General features: G+C 46.7%; 1 protein-coding gene across 2 annotated transcripts in view; it reads left to right on the top strand.

The window, feature by feature from the left end:
• Nucleotides 1–3,438: 3,438 nt before the first annotated feature.
• The window catches only part of LOC121271932, a 32,012-nt gene continuing 14,367 nt past the window's right edge, over nucleotides 3,439–21,083 (top strand). Inside the window, exons 1-2 of one of the 2 annotated variants that reach the window (XM_041178185.1) lie at nucleotides 3,439–3,456; nucleotides 3,585–3,704. In XM_041178185.1, the coding sequence (XP_041034119.1) occupies nucleotides 3,650–3,704 (55 nt within the window). In that variant the 5' untranslated portion in view covers nucleotides 3,439–3,456; nucleotides 3,585–3,649. Of the gene's footprint in view, nucleotides 3,457–3,545; nucleotides 3,705–21,083 lie in introns of those variants that run through there. The other variant, XM_041178186.1, reaches the window with a different exon arrangement.

Here is a 21,083-nt window from a genome sequence, read left to right as displayed (position 1 = left end):
GCCTCAAGGGGATCCACCGCCAGAAAAGTCCCGCCCACAGTGAGCCCCTTCTGCAGGGCGAGTCGCACCGCCCGCTCGGACCTCAAGAAAAGGATGGCCCTCCCATACATCTTTGAGGCCGCGACAATGGCTGAGGGGCCGACAACCCCAGCCATAGCCTTAACGCAGGCCTCAATAGTCATCTCAGGGTGAGCGTAGCATTTTACCCCGAGGGCCCTGGTGAGGAGACGGAATGGCGACAGGGCAGCGGGAGCAGCAGGAGCTGCAGAAGCAACCACCCCCGCATAAGTCTTTTTTTGTAGGCCCTGCCACCGGTGACAAAGCCGCCTCCACATTAGCCCTCGAGGGCCCGGCCACAGGAGATGTTGAACTGGCTTTAAGGCCAGAGCCACGCCCACCCTGGGAAGGATTGGCCATTTTTTTTTTTAAATTATATATATTTTTTAATATATATATTTTTTTTTTATTAAATATACAATGTTCCTCCCTAGGGAGGGAGGTAGTAATAACCTCCCCCTTTTGTACAGGAGAGGAGAGGAGGGAGAGGAGTGAAGGACAGGGAGGCACAGGAGGGAAAAGGGAAGAGTCCAGGTGGGTGTCTCCAGTGAAAGGTGGATGTTGGGTGGGGTGTGATGATCTTCCTGCAGGGGGAGGCGATGTCTTCACCAGCCACCGCTGGCCTTACTGGGAAAGGGCTGGGTGGGGCGGGGGGGGTAGCAGAATGGTGGTTTTAACCACACCCCCCCCTCTCTTCCTTCCCCAAACCTTCCTGCAGTCTTCTTTCCTCCCCCTACAAAACACAGTCCTTTATTGCCCCCACCTTACACAAACAATAATGTTGGACACCCACCTAGGATGTTGTTTTCAGACACAGTCCTGGCCTCCTGGCCTCCCTCTCTCTCCTTTTGCTCCACACGGGCAGGTCCAGCAGCAGCAGCAAACACCCTCAAGTGCAGGTCCAGCAGCAGCAGCAAACACCCTCAAGTGCAGGGGCAGCAGCAGCAGCAAACACCCTCAAGTGCAGGAGCAGCAGCAGCACACAGCAGAAGCAACAACCCCAAAGGCAGCAGCAGAAACAGTTGAAACACTGAGGAGCAGCAACACCAACACCACACACCTTCTCTCCTCAGTCTACAAGCTCGTTAAGGAGATTTGAACTCTTGATACTCTTTTTGAGTAAACCTGTTTCCATCTGTTTCAGATGAAGTTACATTGTTTCATAGTTTGTCATTGTGAGATTTGAACTCTTGATCTTGGGGTTATAAACCCAGTACCATAACCACTTGGCTATTTAGGCCAAGCGCCCAAATCTCCTGTAACTCTTTCGAGTACAAACCCATTTCCATCTGTTTCAGATGAAGTTACATTGTTTCATAGTTTGCCATTGTGAGATTTGAACTTTTGATCTTAGGGTTATAAACCCAGTACCATAACCACTTGGCTATTTAGGCCAAGCCCATTGTTTCATAGTTTGCCATTGTGAGATTTGAACTCTTGATCTTGGGGTTACAAACCCAGTACCATAACCACTTGGCTATTTAGGCCAAGCGCCCAAATCTCCTGTAACCCTGCACATTCTTCCTTTCTGGATAATAATCCAATTATCTCTTAAGTGCCTTGATTGAATCTCCCTCCACTGCACTCTTGGGCAGCGCATTCTAGATCACAACCACTTGCTGTGTGAAAAAAGATTTTCCTCATATCTTTTGCCAATTACTTTAACTCCATGCCCTCTTCTTTGATCTTTGTGCCAATGGGAACAGTTTTTTTCCCTATCTACTCTGTCTTGACCTCTCCTCTCAATCTTCTCTTCTCCAAGGAAAACAGTCCCAACCTCTCCAATCCATCTACTGGAACAATCATTTCATCCCTGGAACTATCTTCATGGTTCTTTCCTTTTCAAGTATTTTTCCAATTCTTTTCTGGAAGTTACTACTGAATCTGCTTCGACCACACATTTGGCAGCATATTCCAGATCATAACAACTTGCTGCGTTAAAAAAATGTTCTCCTAATTTCCTCTCTGGTTTATTTGCCAATTACCTAAATCTGTATTGTCTGGTTACTGACATTCTTGACAGTGGAACAGTTTTTCTTTATTTTTTTATTTGTTCACTGGATGTGGGCACCACTAATTAGAACAACATTTACTGTCCATCCTTATTTACTCTAACTACACTTCACAAAGTTTTGATCCTCTCTATTAAACTCCCTTGAATCTCTGTTCTTGAATCTTTATTCCCTTGTAACTGAAGTCCCTCATCCCCTGATGCCAGTATAGTAAATCTACTCTGCATCTTATTCAAGGTCTCTTCATATGTTTAACTCCAATGTGATTAATGATGATCAGAGCTCATGAGGAAAGCAGTGGGGCTGCTGACACCTGTCAGCAGGGAGCTGGAAGGAGACTGGGCCCATGTCCTGTCCTGTCTTTGTGCTGTTTAAACCCTGTGGTCTAGGTCTAATTAACTGTTCACAGGCACCATCTGCTGGTGAACACTTCCAACTCTAAAGAGCAAAAAAGAGGGAACAGAGCACAAAACAAGAACATGGAACTCTGTACCACATGGATAAGCTGAGGCCACTAGGATAGATGCATTTAAGGGGAAGCTAGATAAGCAAATGAGGGAGAAAGGAAGGATATGTTGATGGGGTGAGATAAGAAAGGGTAGGGGAGGCTGATGTGAAGTACAAACACCAGCATGAGCCTGTTTCTGTGCTTGAACACGATGTACCAAGTATTACAAGGCCTCCTGGATCATTGGCCAAGACTTGTGCAGGCTCAGCACACCTCCTTTGGTGCTTGATGTACGGTGAGAGGCTGAGGACAATATGGAGGCATAGAGTCAATTAGGGAACAGAAAAAGACCATTTGGCCCATCGAGTCTGTTCGGGCTCTCTGTGTAGAAATCAGCCTATTCCATCCTCCTGCTCTAAATCCATTGCCCTGCAAGTTTATTTCCTTCAATGTTTATTTCCTTTCATGTATGAGCCTCAACAGCAAATGCCAGCTACTCAACCACAGGTTGGGAGATGGAGGGGAAAGAGGAGAGGGAAAGGCTTCATGTCCAAGCCTCATCTCAACATAGATACGTCATTAAACCAGGGATGCAATGTTTAAGTTTAGTATCCACCCTTTAAGCTAATTAGCTTAAACTGGATTGGGTTACTTTTACACCCTGCACTGACTTCACTCCAGGGTAAGATTGGGCTGGCTGCAAGACCAGCATAGAACCCGATTGTGTCACTTTCCCTATGGGTGTATTAACTTTAAACCTCCCCCTATGTTTCAGAAATCAATCACTATCTTTCCACCACTGTGTTTTTCACTGTTCTAAGCGTGCGGTGGAACACGACATGTCTGTTGCGTGTGTTATTCAATATCACTGTGACGCACACCCTGAACACAGTTATATTTTGGAACCTCTCAGCCCTCCAATCCCTTCTCTGGTTGGAGGTCAGCTGCTGTTCCTATAGCATTAATATAAATTATCTTATAACATTCATAGGAGTTGATCTAACAGGAAGCTGCTTTTCTCTTCCACCACCCTTAAAAGTCACACTTCTCTTTTTTTTTACTTACAGACTGGCATGTAATGGTGAAACAGTCACTCAGTTTCTGCAGCGCCAACACAATCTAGGAATCTGAAATGGCACTTGGTGCTCTATTTGTGGGTATTTCGCTTCTGTTCCAGCATGTTACAGGTAAGGATTAATACTTTACATTAATCTGCAACATATTTTTTATCTGTAATATCAGTTTATATCTTTATCTCAACACAGAAACATAAAAATTTAAGATATCAATTCCCATTACTGCTGTTGTTGCGTAGATGTTTGATGAGGTCAGATCACACTCATTGCTGTGCCATTTTAACACATTTTAGTCAGGGACCATCAATTATGGGGTCATCGTGGGCACAATTTTTGGGTTGTCAGGTGGGAGCGGCGGGTGCGCCTGGGAGCGGCTGGGAAACGGTACGCCACCGGCGATTGGCCCCTGACTGAAATTTCAAGCTGGCTGGCTAATTAACGGCCAACCAGCGTGAGAGGTGCGCCGAGAAGCTCAGTGCTGCTGGGGTGGGGGCAGGAAGAGGGTAAGTGCAAAAGGGTCTGCGTATGCATGGGGGAGCGCGCACTGAAACCTCCCTGAAGGCAGGGAGCTGCCTCAGGGAGCTGAAGAATTGTAAAAACAAAAAAAAAGATTTTGAAAATGTGAAAAAATTGTCTCCACATAGGACTCACTCACATGAACATAAACGTAATAAAAATTATGTCAAAGCATTTTTAAAAATTAATGTTGGAAACCTCAGCCTGCCCGTGGATGAGGTTTCCTAAAAAATCCAAAGGCTGCCTGGCTGATTTGTCCACCCACCAGCCATAATGTTGGAACAGCAGCGAGAAAGAGCTTTGAATTAATTGATTAAGGGCGTTAATAGGCTTAAATGTTGGGTGGGTGCGCTGCCAACTCTTGCGTGCGCCCGCCAACCGAAATATTGCGCGAGTGCACAATGACATCAGGGGTCTCACCTGATGTCATTGCGTGCTATTTTACGTCCAATCGGGTCGGGCGTGCGGGACATAAAATCCTGCCCCATGAAACATTGACCGTCAGTTTAAAATTGTCAATGGGCATGTGAAAAGAGGTTAGGCGAAATTTATTTACACAGAGGGCTTTGCCACAGTGGGTAGTTGCATCTTTTAAATATGTTTGTATATATACCACACACACACAATTGTGGTTATTGGTTGTTTTAAAAGAAAATAATATAAGCATTTGAAGGGAAGATACAGGAGCACTAGGGGAGCGGAGTAATGGGTTTGGTTGCAAACAACCAGCACTAGCACAATGGGTCAATTTGCTTCCTTCTGTGCTGCTAAACTCTTTGGTTGAACTCCTGTGTTAAATCAGTTCAGAGATGGTGTTACGAGTGTATTAAATCCTTGTGGAAGAACAGCGCTGATCCTATCGCAGATGCTCTTACTGCAGAAAGAGATCTCAGTTTAAGAATTTAATTGTAGAATATTTAGAAGTGTCAGAAGGAAATGCTGATAGTTTGAAGGAGACAGGGAGGAGGCTCATTGGAGCATTAGCGTTGTCAGGAATCAGTGGGCTGAATGGCCTGTTTCTGTGCTGTATGTACTATGCAGTTCTCTGTCTGACTTCATGCTCAGGCTTGTCACTCTGAAGTAACAATTATATTTAATGACTCAGCTGAGCCTCACACCATCAAAGGTTATCGGGGGTAGGTGGGAATGTGGAATTCGAAACACAAGAAGATAAGCCATGATCTTATTGAATGGTGGAGCAGGCTCAAGGGGTTGAATGGTCTACTCTAGTTCCTTTTTCTTATGTTTTTATGTTCTTATTACAAAGTGAGGAAAAGCATAAAAGGTGACAACTCTCACAGGGCAGGACCACACTTGGATCTTCGTTCAAATTCAGCGCCTCTGGCAAATGGAGCAGCTCGTCACTCAGTAAATTACTGTCCAGGCCCATTCCATCATTATTCCATCAGAAATGGCATCCTGACATTGTGGTGGGGAGGGGGTCAAACTGTGTGATGAGGGGGGTCAAACTGAGATGAGTGGGGGGGTGTCAGACTGATTGGGGGATGGGTCAGACTGTGATTGTCGGTCAGACTGTGTAAATGGGAGGTCAGAATGTATGATTGGGGGAGGGGTCAGACTATGTGATTGGGGGAGGGTCAGTAATGGTGAGAGGTTCTGAGACAGACTCTGTTCCTTGAATGATAATTGAAGTTTGCTCCGACCTTCAGTCCAAATAAGGCAAAGTTTGAGTTCTAATCGAGGCTGGTTTGGGAACTTCAGTTTTTATTTGACCTCTGGTGCTCTACAGGCACAACTGCTCAGTGAACGGAGTGGTTCTGTTAGTGCCATTACAGGGTGTGTGTCAGATGCTGCAGATCCAGATCAGTCATTCTATAATAGCATCTGTTCAGGAATTTAAACCAACCATTCAGAGCTCTTGGTAACTTCCCATACAGTTTAGCACCTTAACCATTTGGAAATGAACCCTCGAACACACTGCACAAACTATCATTCTAATGGAAATGCTGATCAGAAACGTGCTCACCACAAGAAATGAGAGGTGCATTTATATATTTTTATATACATTTCTGTCTTTCTCTCCGCAGATGCTGTCAGACCTGCTGAGTTTTTCCAGCAATTTTTGTTTTTGTTTCAGATTTCCAGTATTTTGCTTTTATTCATGCATTTATATAGTGCCTTTCACAATGTCAGGACATTCGAAACCATTTTACAGTCAATGAAATGCCTTCAAAGTTTAGTTCCTGTTGTAATGTAGGAAACTTGGTAGCCAATTTGCACATGTAAGCTCCCACAAACAGCTGTGTGAAAATGGCTAGATAATCTGTTTGAATGATGCTAGTTAGGTGATAAATATTGACTAGGACACCTGGGAGAACTACTCTGCTCTTCTTTGAAAGTGGAATTTTTACCATCCAGCTGAGTAATCACTCATTCGGAAAGCTGGTTTGGACACGATGGGTCGAGTGGCCTCCTTCGGCGCCACAACAATTTTGTGATTCTGTGATTCTGTGAGAGGTCAGATGAGACATTGCTTTAACATCTCATCTAAATGATGTCACCTCCAGCAATACAGCACTCCCTCAGTATCACACAGGAGTGTTAGGTTAGATTTTGAACTTAAGTCTCTGGAAGGGTTCATAACTCCACAATCTTACAACTCTGTCATGAGAGTGATATTCACTGAGCCACAATTGACATAATGAGAACAAGAACTTGCATTTATAGAGTTTGCTTAACTTGAGGAAGTGTCCTGTGGAAGTGCAGGGATTGGTGTGAGCTCTAGGTAGGAGCAAAGTGAATGGAAGTGACTTGGTTGTAGAGGTAGGATTTAAGGAAATCTTTGCGGATGTCAAATGTGCCATTGATATGCCAAGGTGGGGGAGGTGAGTGCTAAAGGGAGGGAATCACAAGATATGGGACATGAAGGCTGAGGGCTGAATGAGGGGTGCTGAGGTTTACAGTATCTTAGATCAATGCACTATGCCACAGAGGAGGCCATGGAGGGATTGGTAATTATTTAAAAAGCAAACCTTGGTTTGAGTGTCATTGGCAAAGTCAGCATTTAATGACCAGCCCTTATCACACTTAAGGAAGGATCTTCCTCTTGATTCACTGCAATTTCTGTGGTGTAAGCACTCCCGCAGCACTGATAGGTAGGCAGTTTCAGGATTTGACTCAGTGACAATGAAGCAACGGTGATTTATGTCCAAGTCAGGACAGTATGTAATTTGGAGGGAACTTGCAAATGGTGGTGTTCCTGTGCATCTGCTGCCCTGTCCTTCTAGATGGTTGAGGTTGTGGATTTTGAAAGGTGCTGTCAAAGGAGGCTTGGTGAATTTTTGCAGCGTATCTTGGAGATGGAACACACTGCAGCTGCCATGCAATCACAGTGCAGAAACTGAAGGTTTAAGTTGGTAGACGGGGTGATAATCAATGGTGTTATCCCCTGGGTGGTGTTGAACCTTTTGAGTTGCAGTTGCACGCAACCAAGCAAGTGGAGAGTATTCCATTACAATCCTAACTTGTGCCTTCTAACTGGTGGTGATTTGGGAAGACAGGAGACCTCTGACCTGTTTCTGAACATGATGGCTTCTCAGGAATAATGATGGTGGGGAATTAGACCAGGGTAATGCCTTTGAATGCCAAGAGGAGATGGTTTAACTGTCTCTTGTAAGCAATGATCATTGCCTGGCTGTGTGTTGTGAATGTTGCTTATCAGATTGAGCCTGGATGTTGTCCAGTTTTGCCATGTGACCATGGATGACTTCAAAACCTGAGAAATTGCAAATGATGCTGAATATTATGCAATCATTAGTAAGCACCAGCTCTATTCTTATGATGGAGGGAAGGTCGTTGATGAAGCAGCTGAGGATAGGTAGTTGGTCTAAAATGCTACTCTGTGTCCTAGGAGGGTACAAACATATGAACACATGAACTAGGAGCAGAAGTAGGCCACTTGGCCTCTCGAGCCTGCTCCGTTATTCAACAAGATCATCGCTGATCTTATTGTAATGCTTGAGGGGAAAAGATAGGAGTGATTAGTGAGTAGGATGCTGTTAGGACAGGATATAAGTGATGGGTTCTGGTTGATTTTGAGTCTGTGATCGGAAAGGTTCAGCGAGGAAAGGATTGGAGATGTGAGTGGTCAAGGAGGTGATGTTGTGGAGTGTTCCAGTGGCACCTAGGGTGGAATAGGAATGGATACAGGGGATATTTGGGAGAGGAGGTCACAACATTTCATGGTACTTTTGAAGTTCAGCTCAGGGTCAGATAAAGGTTCAGTGTGCACTTGAGGCAAACGGTTGGCTTTTATTTTTCCAATGTTGAGCTGGGGCAAATTCTGGTTTGAGAAGAACTTGGAGCAGAATATTGCGCTTGTCGGGCAGGTATGCGCCAACCCGAATGAGTGTAAAATGATGTGCAATGACGTCGGGAGAGTGTCCGATGTCATCATACACTCCTGTGATATTTCAGTCGGTGGGCGTGCATGGGAATCGGCAGTACTCCTGCCGACAATTAACAGACCTATTTAGGCCATTAAAGTTCTAATTAAATGAAAATTTTCACTGCCTGTCCAACCTTACGATTGGTGGGCAGGCAAAAACGCCAAGCGGCCTTTGCATTTTTTGCAAAACCTCATCCATGGGCGGGATGAGGTTTCGCTCAGTGATTTATTAAAAAAAAATTTCAAATTTCTAACATGTCCCTGCTCTGTGACAGAGTCACATGAGGGGATATGTTATTAACATTTTTAAATTCTTTATTTTCAAAATTCTTCAGCTGTCTCGGGGAGCTTTTGCTGCGCGTGTCCCTGCACATGCGCATGCTTCCGAGCTTGCACTCCTACTGCCCCCACTGCAGCGCGCGTTTCACACTGGCTGGCTGTTAATTGGCCGGCCAGCGTGAAATCCATGTCGGGGCCTGATCATGGGCAGTGATTGGCTTTGTGAACACTCCTGGGCCTGCCTGCCACGCCCACCTAATGAGGGCAAAATTCTGCCTTTGATGTCAAATAAGAAATCAGACAGTAACATATTAAATGCAGTGATGGAGATATGGAGTGGGGTATTAACTTTGTTATGATCCCAACTGATGTTGCTACAAGACAAGCCAAATCTCAGGGTGGGACTTGATTGATAGATATTAACTTTTATTTTTTGTTTGGATAGGTGGAGAGTGGCTACTGAACAGAGTCACAAGAGTCAGCTGATGAACTTTTAACAAAAAAAATGTATTAAACAAGAAAAGATGAACTATATTACAATATTCCTTCACCCATAACTGTACCTTTTTATATATATATATATACATATACATATATACAGATTCATAAGGATAACACAAATTACAAAAGCTATCTTACACTCTAATGTTCACAGTAAGTACCCAGTCCATGTAAACCTATAGGCGATCTGTGATCAGGCACACCACACTCTGAAGCCAAGTGACAGATGCCACTCCAAACAGATGCTATGGATCTCTCTTCAACTTCCCCCAGATGCTTGTCATACCATGAGCCAACCAGTCTCACTGAACTCCATCTTTCACACGAGGGTTTCCAATCTTCACTTTTTAAGAACTCGCTTTGGAATCTTCTCCCAAACAACACTCTCTCTCAGACGCCTTCTGCAAGGATCCACCTGTAGGGTTTCAAACTCTCCTTCCGATGTCCCTCTTCCCTGGGTCACCACATGTATTCAAGCTTTCTTGCACACACTCTCTATCTCTCTCTCACCAACTTAGCCACCAGCAGTACACCGCTGCCTCACAAGCTCATAGTAAAATGTAAGAGACCTTCAACTGTTTCATTGGACCTTCTGGCTTCTCACACACCTATATCATCTATCTGCTTCCTGCAGCCTCCTCCCTTTAAGCTTGAAGCTTGAAGCCTTCCTCTTTGCTCCTTACTGTTACTTCCACAGAACAGGACCTTTTCGAAATTCTTGTTCTTCCTTTGACTGGAATGTCCTCTTGGGCCCTTTCCTGTTCCACTCCCCTGGATTTAGGGAGTTTCTTCCTTAGTTCCTGGAATCTGCCTCTGCAGTTTCCTCTCCTGTCCAGCCTGTTTTTGCAACTGTCTACAACTTTAGTTTGCCATCTGTCCCTCTGCTAGGCTGCTCCTGCTGGCAATTACTTCCAACTAGATTCAAATTGCTTTCAACTGAACTCAAAACTGCTGTTTTCTAGGTTTTTTTTCTGTGTGTGTGTATGTGAGTGGTTGGGTCTCCCTCTCTGGACCATTGTTGCTAGGCAACAGTATAGTTTTTTCTCTTGTGTTTGCTTTAACTTCTCTTCAAGAGTCATAGAACTCATTAGAAAAGTAGGTATACAAACAGAGCTTTAGACCTCCTGTCTCTAGTCGAAAATGAAACTAGATCCCAGGTTTCATCTTTTAACCCACAAATAGAAAAAAATATAAATTAAACTTAAACGTAAGGATATACTTATTCCTAACAGACCCAAATACAAATATAACTTACTTAAACTATTTCTATTTCCTAATAACTTGGCATTGTGCCACTTCTGAAAAGCAGTATGTATGTGTGGAATATAGGAGAGGGCCAAGAATGGAGCCAGGGTGCATTGAACATGTTAGGAGAGCAATTCCAGAGGGTGGTACTGGTTACATTGAGATAGGTACAAGTGGATCTATGTAAGGATATTGACAACAAACTGGATATTGAAGGAAGTCAAAGGTCTTGGAGCTCTGCTTAGCCTAACATAAGAAATGGAACAGGAGTGGGCTATTCTGCCTGTTGAACCTGCTCTGCTGTTCAGTACGATCATAGCTGATCTGATCATGACCTCAACTCCACTTTCTTGCCTGCCAGCAGCACCCCCCCCCCCCCCCCATAACCCTGATTCCCTTGTAGATCGAAAATCTGTCTAACTGAATATATTCAATGATCCAGCCTCCTTTACTGTCTGGGGTAGAGAATTCTAAAGATTAACAACCCCCGAGAGAAAATCCTTCTTATCTCCATCTTAAATGGAGACTCCTTATATTGAAACGGTGCCCCATAGTGCTAGATTATTCTCCCATGAGGGGAAACATCCTTTCAGCATCTACCACGTCAAGCACCCCCAGAATCTTACATGTTTCAATAAGATCACCTCACATTGTTCTAAACTCCAATGGGTATGGGCCCACCCTGCTAAAGCTTCCTGCATAAGACAATCCTTTCATCCCAGGAATCAACTTAGTGAACCTTCTCTGAGCTGCCTCCAATGCAAGTATATCCTTGCCTAAGTAAGGAGACCAGAACTGTACATAGTATTCTAGGTGCAGTCTCACCAATGCCCTATGCCATTGTAACATGACTTCCTTATTTTTATACTCTATCCCCTGGCACTAAAAGCCAACATTCCATTTGCCTTTCTAAATCTCTTGCTTTACCTGCATGCTCATGTTTTGTGATTCATTTGTGATTGTATTATGATTTTCTAAGTGTCCTGCTACTACTTCCTTCATAATGGATTGTAGCATTTTCACAATGACAGATGTTGAGCTATCTAGCCTATAATGCCCTGCTTTCTGACTCCCTCCTTGCTTTAGTAAGGATTTTACATTTCTGGCTTTACAATCTGTGAGCACCTTTCCAGAATCTAGGGATTTTTGGAAGGCTACAACCAATGCATCTACTATCCCTGCTGTCTCTTCTTTTAAGACCCTAGGATGCTAGCCATCAGGTTTAGGGGGAGCAGATTGGCACAGCGGAAGTGCACTAGGTCCATAACCCAGAGGTCAATGGATTGAAACCATTGTCTGGATGCTGAAAGGATGTTTCCCCTTATGTGGGAGATTAGAACTAAGGGAGACAGTTTAAAAATAAGGAGTCTCTCATTTAAGATGGAGATGAGGAGAAAATGCTTCTCTCAGTGGGTAGTTAATCTGTGGAATTCTCTACCCCACACAGCAGTGGAGGTAGGATCACTGAATATGTTTAAGGCTGAGTCAGATAGACTCTTCACTGACGAGGGAATCAAAGGGCACACAGGGTAGGAAGGAAAGTAGAGGCCACAATCAGATCAGCCATGATCTTATCAAATGGTGGAGCAGGCTTGAGGGGCCGAATGGCCTACTTCTGTTCCTAATTTTTATGTTCATAGGATCAAGGAACTTGTCAGTCTTTAATCCAGGCTTGCCCAACCCCCCAGCCTGCAGGCCACAACCCGGCCATTGTATCTGACACGTGGACTCGCTGTTCAAACTACAGGTCAGTTGAATGAATGAAAGATCTGCAAGGACCTGTTCCTCCAGTCAGAGAGTGATTCTCTCCAACATTTGCTGCTGATAGGCTCGCTGGTTCCTTTGTTTTCAGAGCACACACTCTTTCTTGGTGCCAACTGAAAGAGTACAGAGCCAAGATGACGGAGTGAGCCGGGAGGCCACGAGGAAAAGCAAAATGCAAGGGAAGCAAGCAAGGGTTTGGGAGTAGAGCAGTAAGAAGGGTGGCAAGCAGGAAGCAACAAGTGTCCATCAATCGGGAGGAGGTCCAGAAGATCCACGGACTGGGTAGAAGTCAGGTAGGGCCAGGAGCGGCTGGAGGTCGGGTAGGCCTGGGAGTGGCTGGAGGTCGGGTAGGCCCGGGAGTGGCTGGAGGTCGGGTAGGCCCGGGAGTGGCTGGAGGTCGGGTAGGCCCGGGAGTGGCTGGAGGTCGGGTAGGCCCGGGAGTGGCTGGAGGTCGGGTAGGCCCGGGAGTGGCTGGAGGTCGGGTAGGCCCGGGAGTGGCTGGAGGTCGGGTAGGCCCGGGAGTGGCTGGAGGTCGGGTAGGCCCGGGAGTGGCTGGAGGTCGGGTAGGCCCGGGAGTGGCTGGAGGTCGGGTAGGCCCGGGAGTGGCTGGAGGTCGGGTAGGTCTGGGAGTGGCTGGAGGTCGGGTAGGCCCAGGAGTGGCTGGAAGTCGGGTAGGCCCAGGAGTGGCTGGAGGTTGGGTAGGCCCAGGAGTGGCTGGATGTCAGGTAGGCCTGGGAGTGGCTGAAGATTGGATAGGCCCGGGAGTGGCTGGATGTCAGGTAGGCCTGGGAGTGGCTGAAGATTGGATAGGCCCAGGAGTGGCTGGATGTCGGGTAGGCCCTGGAGCAGCTGAAGGTTGGGTGGGCCCGGGAGGGGCTGGAGGTTGGGTAGGCCCAGGAGTGACTGGATGTCAGGTAGGCCCGGGAGTGGCTGAAGATTGGATAGGCCCGGGAGTGGCTGGAGGTTGGGTAGGCCCAGGAGTGACTGGAGGTTGGGTAGGCCCAGGAGTGACTGGATGTCAGGTAGGCCAGGGAGTGGCTGAAGATTGGATAGGCCCGGGAGTGGCTGGAGATTGGGTAGGCCCAGGAGTGACTGGAAGTCGGGTAGGCCCAGGAGTGGCTGAAGATTGGATAGGCCCAGGAGGGGTTGAAGATTGGATAGGCCCGGGAGTGGCTGGATGTCGGGTAGGCCCTGGAGCAGCTGAATGTCGGGTAGGCCCGAGAGTGGCTAGATGTCAGGTAGGCCCGGGAGTGGCTGGAGGTTGGGTAGGCCCAGGAGTGACTGGATGTCGGGTAGGCCCGGGAGTGGCTGAAGATTGGATAGGCCCGGGAGTGGTTGGAGGTTGGGTAGGCCCTGGAGTGGCTGGATGTCGGGTAGGCCCGGGAGTGGCTGGATGTCGGGTAGGCCCAGGAGTGACCGGAAGTCGGGTAGGCCCGGGGGTGGTTGAAGATTAGATAGGCCCGGGATTGGTTGAAGATTGGATAGGCCCGGGAGTGGCTGGATGTTGGGTAGGCCCTGGAGCAGCTGAATGTTGGGTAGGCCCGGGAGTGGCTGGAGGTTAGGAAGCTCCACCAATTGCGAATCATGCCACCTCCTGATCAATTCTTCCTGATGTGATGTTCAAACTTTGTGGAGAGTGAGTCTGTGTGTACGTGCGTGTGTGTGTGCATGCGAGAGAGAGAGAGAAGAGAGAGAGTCTTTGTGTGTGAGAGCCTGGGAGTGGACAGGGAATGGACCCTTGACCCTGATTTCACGCTAGCTGGTCAATTAACGACTCGCCAGCGTGAAAGGGAAGCTGAAAGGCTCAGCACTGCCAGGGTGGGAGTTGGGAAGAAGGTGAGCGCTGAAGTCAGCATGGGAGCGAGGGAGGACATAATGAAAGTTCCCTGAAGGCAGGGAGCTGCCTCAGGGAACTAAAGAATTTAAACTGAAAAAAATAAAGATTTTAAAATCCGGGAAAAAATACCCACATCAGAAATCAGTCGCCAGAACATATGAATGATGAAAATTCTGTCCAAACATTTTTATATTTTTAAAGTAATATTGGAAACCTCATCCCGCCCATGGATGAGGTTTCCTGAAAAATGCAATGGCTGCCTGGCCGATTCATCCACCTGCCAACTGTAATTACTACTTTAATGGCCTTAACAGGCCTCTTAATTGGCAGCAGGCGCGCTTCTGACTCTCATGCATGCTCGCCGACTGAAATATCACGTGAATTGTAAGTTCTTTTGAATTAAAATCCAATTTTGTTCATTTGAGGCTTTAACCATTCAGGCAACAGGAGACAGTTCGGTGAAGCAACTCAGGAAACTTTAATAAGTTATAAGTTAATACTTATCACAGCAGGGCAGCGACTTTACAGGTGTACTATGTGTGTAAGTGGTATCACAGTGGTGTCGTTGCTGGGCTGGTAATTCAGAGATCCTGGCTTCAAATCCCAGCATGGTAGGTGGTGGAATTTGAATCCAACAAAAATTTGGAATTAAAAATCTAATGATAACCATTGCTGATTGTCATAAAAACCCATCTGGTTTGCTAATGTCCCTTTAGGGAAGGAAATCTGCTATTCTTACCTGGTCTGGCCTACATGTGACTCCCTCCAGACACAGGAATGTGGTTGACCCTTAACTGCCCTCTAAACAGGGGGCAATAAATGTCGGCCTATTCATGATACCCACATCCCATGAACAAATAAGATAAATCTAAGGATCTTACTTCCTGGTGCAGATTGAGACTCAGCCTTCTCTTTCTGATCTTCTGCTTTCAGCTGACAAGTAGTCCTTGGTTTCAAATTCAGTGTGAATGAGCTTCAGTGAAGCTGCTTATTAACTCTTTACAAGCCACAACCCACAACGTGATCAATGATGTTATTGTATTCTGACTGGACTAAACGAGGCGAGGCTATTTTCTAATTGGCTTGAAGGGCGCGTGATCAGTCTATGATTGGCCCCAGGGGTGATGGTCATCAATTATTGTCACTTCTCACGATTCTCTGACTGGTTTCTTAAAATGCCAATTCCCTGTAGGACCATCCTCCTCATTAAAATTTATTTCTGTTATTTTAATAATTTCTTGCTAAGACAAAAGCATGTTTTATGGTATCTTCCTTTGACCATTTGTTTAGGATAGGGGAGGTATGCTGTCATGTCCTTATGACTGATACCCTGAGCTCATCGTCTCAGACTCTGCTTAACTGGTATGGGTTCGTCATTGATTCAGAACCTTTATCAATAACTAACTTTGCAGAAAATCTGCTAAGTAATGTTTTTCTCTTTGTGGTTGTTGGTAATCGGAATGACTTGGTTTACTTTTAAAAACAAAAAGATGATTTGGAAAAGTTGCTTATAACCTTAAAACTGTGTAGGCCTAATACAAAAGATTGCAAAGTACTAATAAACGATTCCAAAATAGGTAATACCTAAAAGTTATGCACCCCTTCTCTTTGGGAGAGGGGTGCATCAGGGCTGCCCCCGTCTGGCCAATTGTATTCTATTTGCGTGGAGCCTTTCCTGTGCCTCTTGCGGAGGAGGTTGTTGGGATTGGTTCTGCGCGGGCTGGGCATCGGGGTGGTCGTTTCGGCTTATACTGATGATGTGCTACTCGTGTTTAGTGACCCGGCTGACCTGCAGAGGATGCGCGAGTGCCAGGAGGTCAACTCTACCGTGTCCTCTGCCAGGATCAACTGGGGTAAATGTTCTGGACTCTTGGTCGGTCCGTGGCAGATGGATCCCCTACCCGAGGAGCTCAGGCCTTTCACCTGGAGCAGGACCAGCCTCCTCTACCTGGGGGTCCATCTCTGCCCTGCTGAGGAATCCTAGCCGGCAAACTGGCAGGAACTGGAGACCAAATTCACCGCTCGCCAGTAGCGCTGGACAGGACTGGTGTGAGTGCTGTCTTACCGGGGTCGAGTTCTGATCATTAAACCAGCTGATTGCCACCATGTTGTGGTATCGGCTGGTCACTTTGACCCCTCCCCCGGACTTTGTCACGAAAATCCAGAGAATGCTCATCAACTTCTTCTGGGACAAAAGGCTGCACTGGATCGCTGCTGAGGTTCTGAGTCTCCCGCTTAGGGAGAGCGGTCAGGCGCTGGTGTGCCTGCGCACACAGGTGGCGACCTTCCGCCTTCAGACCCGGCAGCGATACCTTTACATCGAGCCTCCTCCGAGATGGAGTGCCCTGGCGACGTATTTCTTCCGCCAGGTGCGCGGCCTGAATTATGACGTGCAGCTCCTGTTTATAGACCTGAGGGGTCTTTGTGGCTCCTTGCAGGCGTTGCTTGTCTTTTACCAGGACCTGATCAAAGTCTGGAACATGGTCGCCTCGCGACACAGCTCTCCCCCGTCAGGAGTAGCGGCTATCGTCAGAGAGCCGCTGCTCAGGAATCCGCCCCTCCGTCCTTTTCAGTGGCAGGCGGAGAGGAGGGCTGTGGCCGCAGGGGTGACCAGGATCGGGGACGTGCTGGGTGGCGGAGGACTGGGCTGGATGCTCCCGCAGGAGGTGGTGCGTCGCGCGTCTGTGGTCATCCAACTCGCGGCCGATACCATTCAAGGACAGTCGTGCTCAGACCCGAAGCCATACTGGGCCTTGAAGTGGCGCGGGTGCGCGGTGGGCGTCCGTCTGAGCATGCCCCTGTTCGGATAGAATTCCACATTGGCCCCAAGCTCCAAACCCTCCCTCGGGAGCTGGTGCCGCGCAACCCGAGCCGCCTTACGGAAATGCCCCCCATGTCCTTTAGCACGATGCAGAGGGGTTTACTGTACGGGCTGCTGCTGCACACCATTCACATCCTTGCCCTTGCCCGCTGCCCAGACACACCCTGGCGTGCCTTGTTGCCGTCCGGTGGCGGAGGTCCCCATCGGGGGGTCCGCTATGGAGGTGTCCTCCCGCTTTCCATCAGGTACCTGGGGTGGAGGGTGTTGCACGCACCAGTTCCATACAACTGTCAGAATGTGTCGGTTCACGGACTCCCAAGACACCTGCCCTTTTTGCAGTCTTGTGGAGTCCGTGGACCACGTTTATATAGGGTGTTGTAGGCTGCACTCCCTTTTCGGTTATTTAAAAAACCTTTTATTAATGTTTTGTTTGCACTTCAGCCCCACGCTCCTGATCTATGGGCACCCGGTGCGGAAGGGGGTCGGGAAGGAGGAGGACCTCCTCGTGAACCTGCTCCTGGGCCTGGCCAAGTTGGCCATTAACAGGTCCAGGCAGTGGGCGATCGAGGGGGTTATCCGACCCGACTGGCTACCCTCCTCCACGGCTATGTTCGCGGCTGGGTGTCCCTGGAGAGGGAGTACGCGGTGTCTGCCAGTACTGTCGAGGCCTTCCGTGCCCGGTGGGCACCACGGGGACTGGGGCACTTTATCAATCTTCTTAATCACATTTTGGTTTGAGGTTTGTAAGTCTCCTTTAAACTTTGTCTTTGGTTTTACAGCTACCCTAATTTAGGGGCTGTGTTTACTTTATCCCTCATTTTGTTAATTTAGTTTATTTGATTGATTCTAAAAGAGTTAAAAGTTATGCAGTCTGTGTATAAAATATAAGTGCATAGCAATAATCAATGTTTAAAATGTAAGGTAGTGAAGTCTCATTATACATTCAATTAATACATAGTCCTGAGTGATAAAAGTTTAAAAAGATTATACAGTTACAAAACTAATCACACACTGTTACAAAAGTTAGCTCTTAATACAAAGAATACATTGAGTCAAACGTAATTGTTTTCTTCTAAAACACTGCAAAGTAGAAGTAGTTGTTGTTATTCTTTCCCTCCTATCTTCCCTTTTCTGATAGCACCAGGTTCTGATAAGGTTTCATGATGCGAGGGGATGTAAGCTTGCCCATTCACCTTGAAGGCAGCAAGTCAATGTGGCTCTGTGATATGGAGATAAGTGCAACAGGGGCCTCTTCAGCAGTTGTTCTGTAATTAACTCACTAGTATGTTACTTCACTGTAACTAAAATCCCACGGTGCCTTTCTCTGTCAAATGAAGCCAAGCAGAGTCACATGATATTAAATGCCGGGATCTTCTAACGGTTATAATGTAAAAGGATAGTAAACCACAAGGCTAACTGATCAATATACTTTTTGTGATCTAAACTAAAACTAATCAGTAAATATCAATTTCCCTACAAAGTACACGTGCCAGACCTGCTCGAGCATGAAACGATGCGTGTTGTTGACGTTGGCCGAGTGTGCCGTGTCAATGCACAGTCGCTCGATAATTTGGTCAGCAGGCATGCGCTGGAGTTGGCAGCGCACCCACCGACAATTAAAAGGCCTGTTGACGCCATTAAGTTATCAGTTAAGTTAAATTTTTCTTTTTGGAAACCTCATCCACGGGCGTGATTAGGTTTCCAAAATCAAATAAAAATAAAATAAAAGTCTTAAATTTGAATTAATAACATGTCCCTGCTCATGTGACAGAGTCATATGAGGGAAAATGTTTTATTACATTTTTATTTTCTTTTTTTTTCTTTTTTAACGACAGCACAGAGCTGCTTCAGGGAGATTATGAAGTGCTCAGTCGCACGCATCTGAGAAGTTTGCATTCGGCCCGCTCACCCTCCTCCCCTAGCCCACACGCTGCCGCTCGCCTTAATTGGCTCGCCAGCATGAAATCGCAGTCCGATCCAGATCCCAGTCGGCAGCAGGCTTCCTGACTACCCCCACCCACGCTCACCAAGCCCACCCGCTAATGGCCCATGTGTGCGTGTGTGTGTATGTGAGCAAGTGACTGGGTGATTTTGTGTGAGAGCGAGAACCCCGAGATGTGGAGTGAGCCAGAAACACACGCCATGCCTCCCTCGTTCCCCCCTCCGCAAAAACCTATCTACAAAGTAGGTCAGGAGGTGAGGAAAACCCAGGCTGAAAGACAACCTGCTTATGAGCCTTGCTTTTGTATGAATTCCGCCAATTCCAACATGGAGTATTACCACCAGAGATGAATGCAAGGCCAGTGTTAGTTAAACCCAACTTATTAGCTAAGGCCTGGTCCCCACCCTTCCCTGGTGACCCTGGGGCCTATTCTGTCCCTCTCTAGCTCTGCTTCTTAAGCGAAAATGATTTGGAGGAAAATGTAACTGGACTAATTAGTAAGTTTGCGGATGACACTAAGGTTGGAGGAGTTGCAGATAGTGAAGAGGATTGTCAAAGGATACAACGGGATATAAATTGGTTGGAGCCTTGGGCGGAGAAATGGCAGATAGAGTTTAATCCGGACAAATGCGGGTAATGCGTTTTAGAAGGTCTAATACAGGTAGGAATTATACAGTAAATGGCAGATCCCTTAAGTGCATCGACAGGCAGAGGGATCTGGGTGTGCAGGTCCATGGGTCACTGAAAGCGGTAACACAGGTGGATAAGGTAGTCAGGAAGGCATATAGCATGCTTGCCTTCATTGGCAGGGGTATTGAGTATAAAAGCCGGGAAATCATGCTGCAGCTGTATAGAACATTGGTTAGGCCACACTTGGAATATTGCATGCAATTCTGGTCACCACATTACCAGAAGGATATGGAGGCATTGGAGAGTGCAGAGGAGGTTTACCAGAATGCTGCCTGGTCTGGAGGTTATTAGCTATGAGGAGAGATTGGAGAAACTCAGATTGTTCTCACAAGAGTGACAGAGATTGAGGGGCGACTTGATAGAAGTTTACAAAATTATGAGTGGCATGGACAGAGTAGATAGTCAGAAGCTTCCCAGGGTGGAAGAGTCAATTACTTGGGGACATAGATTTAAGGTGAGAGGAGAAAACTTTAGAGGAGATGTGCAGGGCAAGTTTTTTACACAGAGGATAGTGAGTGTCTGGAATTCACTGCCAGAGGAGATGGTGGAAGCAGGTACGATAGTGGTGTTTAAGAGGCAGCTTGACAAATACATGAATAGGATGGGAATAGAGGGATACGGACCCCAGATGTGCAAAATATTTTAGTTTGACAGGCAATACGATCGGCACAGGCTGTACTTTTCTTTGTTCCTGTGCTGTACTTTTCTTTGTTCTTTGAAAAGGCGAAAGAATAGGTTTTATTGATGAACTCTGCTGCTTGGCACATTTCAATGGAAACAAAAACAGAATTACCTGGAAAAACTCAGCAGGTCTGGCAGCATCAGCGGAGAAGAAAAGAGTTGATGTTTCGAGTCCTCATGACCCTTCAGCAGAACTGAGTAATATTAGGAGAGGGGTGAAATATAAGCTGGTTTAAGGTGGGGGGAGGGGGAGAGAGAAGTGGGGGTTGGGGGGTTGTAGGGACAAGCAAGCAGTGTTAGGAGCAGATAATCAAAAGATGTCACAGACAAAAGAACAAAGAGGTGTTGAAGGTGGTGATATTATCTAAACGAATGTGCTAATTAAGAATGGATGGCAGGACACACAAGGTACAGCTCTAGTGGGGGGTGGGGTGGAAAGACTAACAGGGCATAAAAGGTATAGATTTAAAAATAATAGAAATAGGTGGGAAAAGAAAAATCTATATAAATTATTGGAAAAAACAAAAGGAAGGAGGAAGAAATGGAAAGGGGGTGAGGATGGAGGAGGGAGTTCAAGATCTAAAGTTGTTGAACTCAATATTCAGTCCAGAAGGCTGTAAAGTGCCTAGTCGGAAGATGAGGTGCTGTTCCTCCAGTTTGCGTTGGGCTTCACTGGGACAATGCAGCAAGCCAAGGACAGACATGTGGGCAAGAGAGCAGGGTGGAGTGTTAAAAAAACAGGGTGGAGTGCCCACATGTCTGTCCTTGGCTTGCTGCATTGTTCCAGTGAAGCCCAATGCAAACTG

Source organism: Carcharodon carcharias, chromosome 32 (assembly GCF_017639515.1).
Source record: "Carcharodon carcharias isolate sCarCar2 chromosome 32, sCarCar2.pri, whole genome shotgun sequence".
Lineage (NCBI taxonomy): Eukaryota > Metazoa > Chordata > Chondrichthyes > Lamniformes > Lamnidae > Carcharodon > Carcharodon carcharias.
The sequence above is the reverse complement of the archived record's forward strand: the minus strand, read 5'-3'. Positions and strand labels throughout refer to the sequence as shown.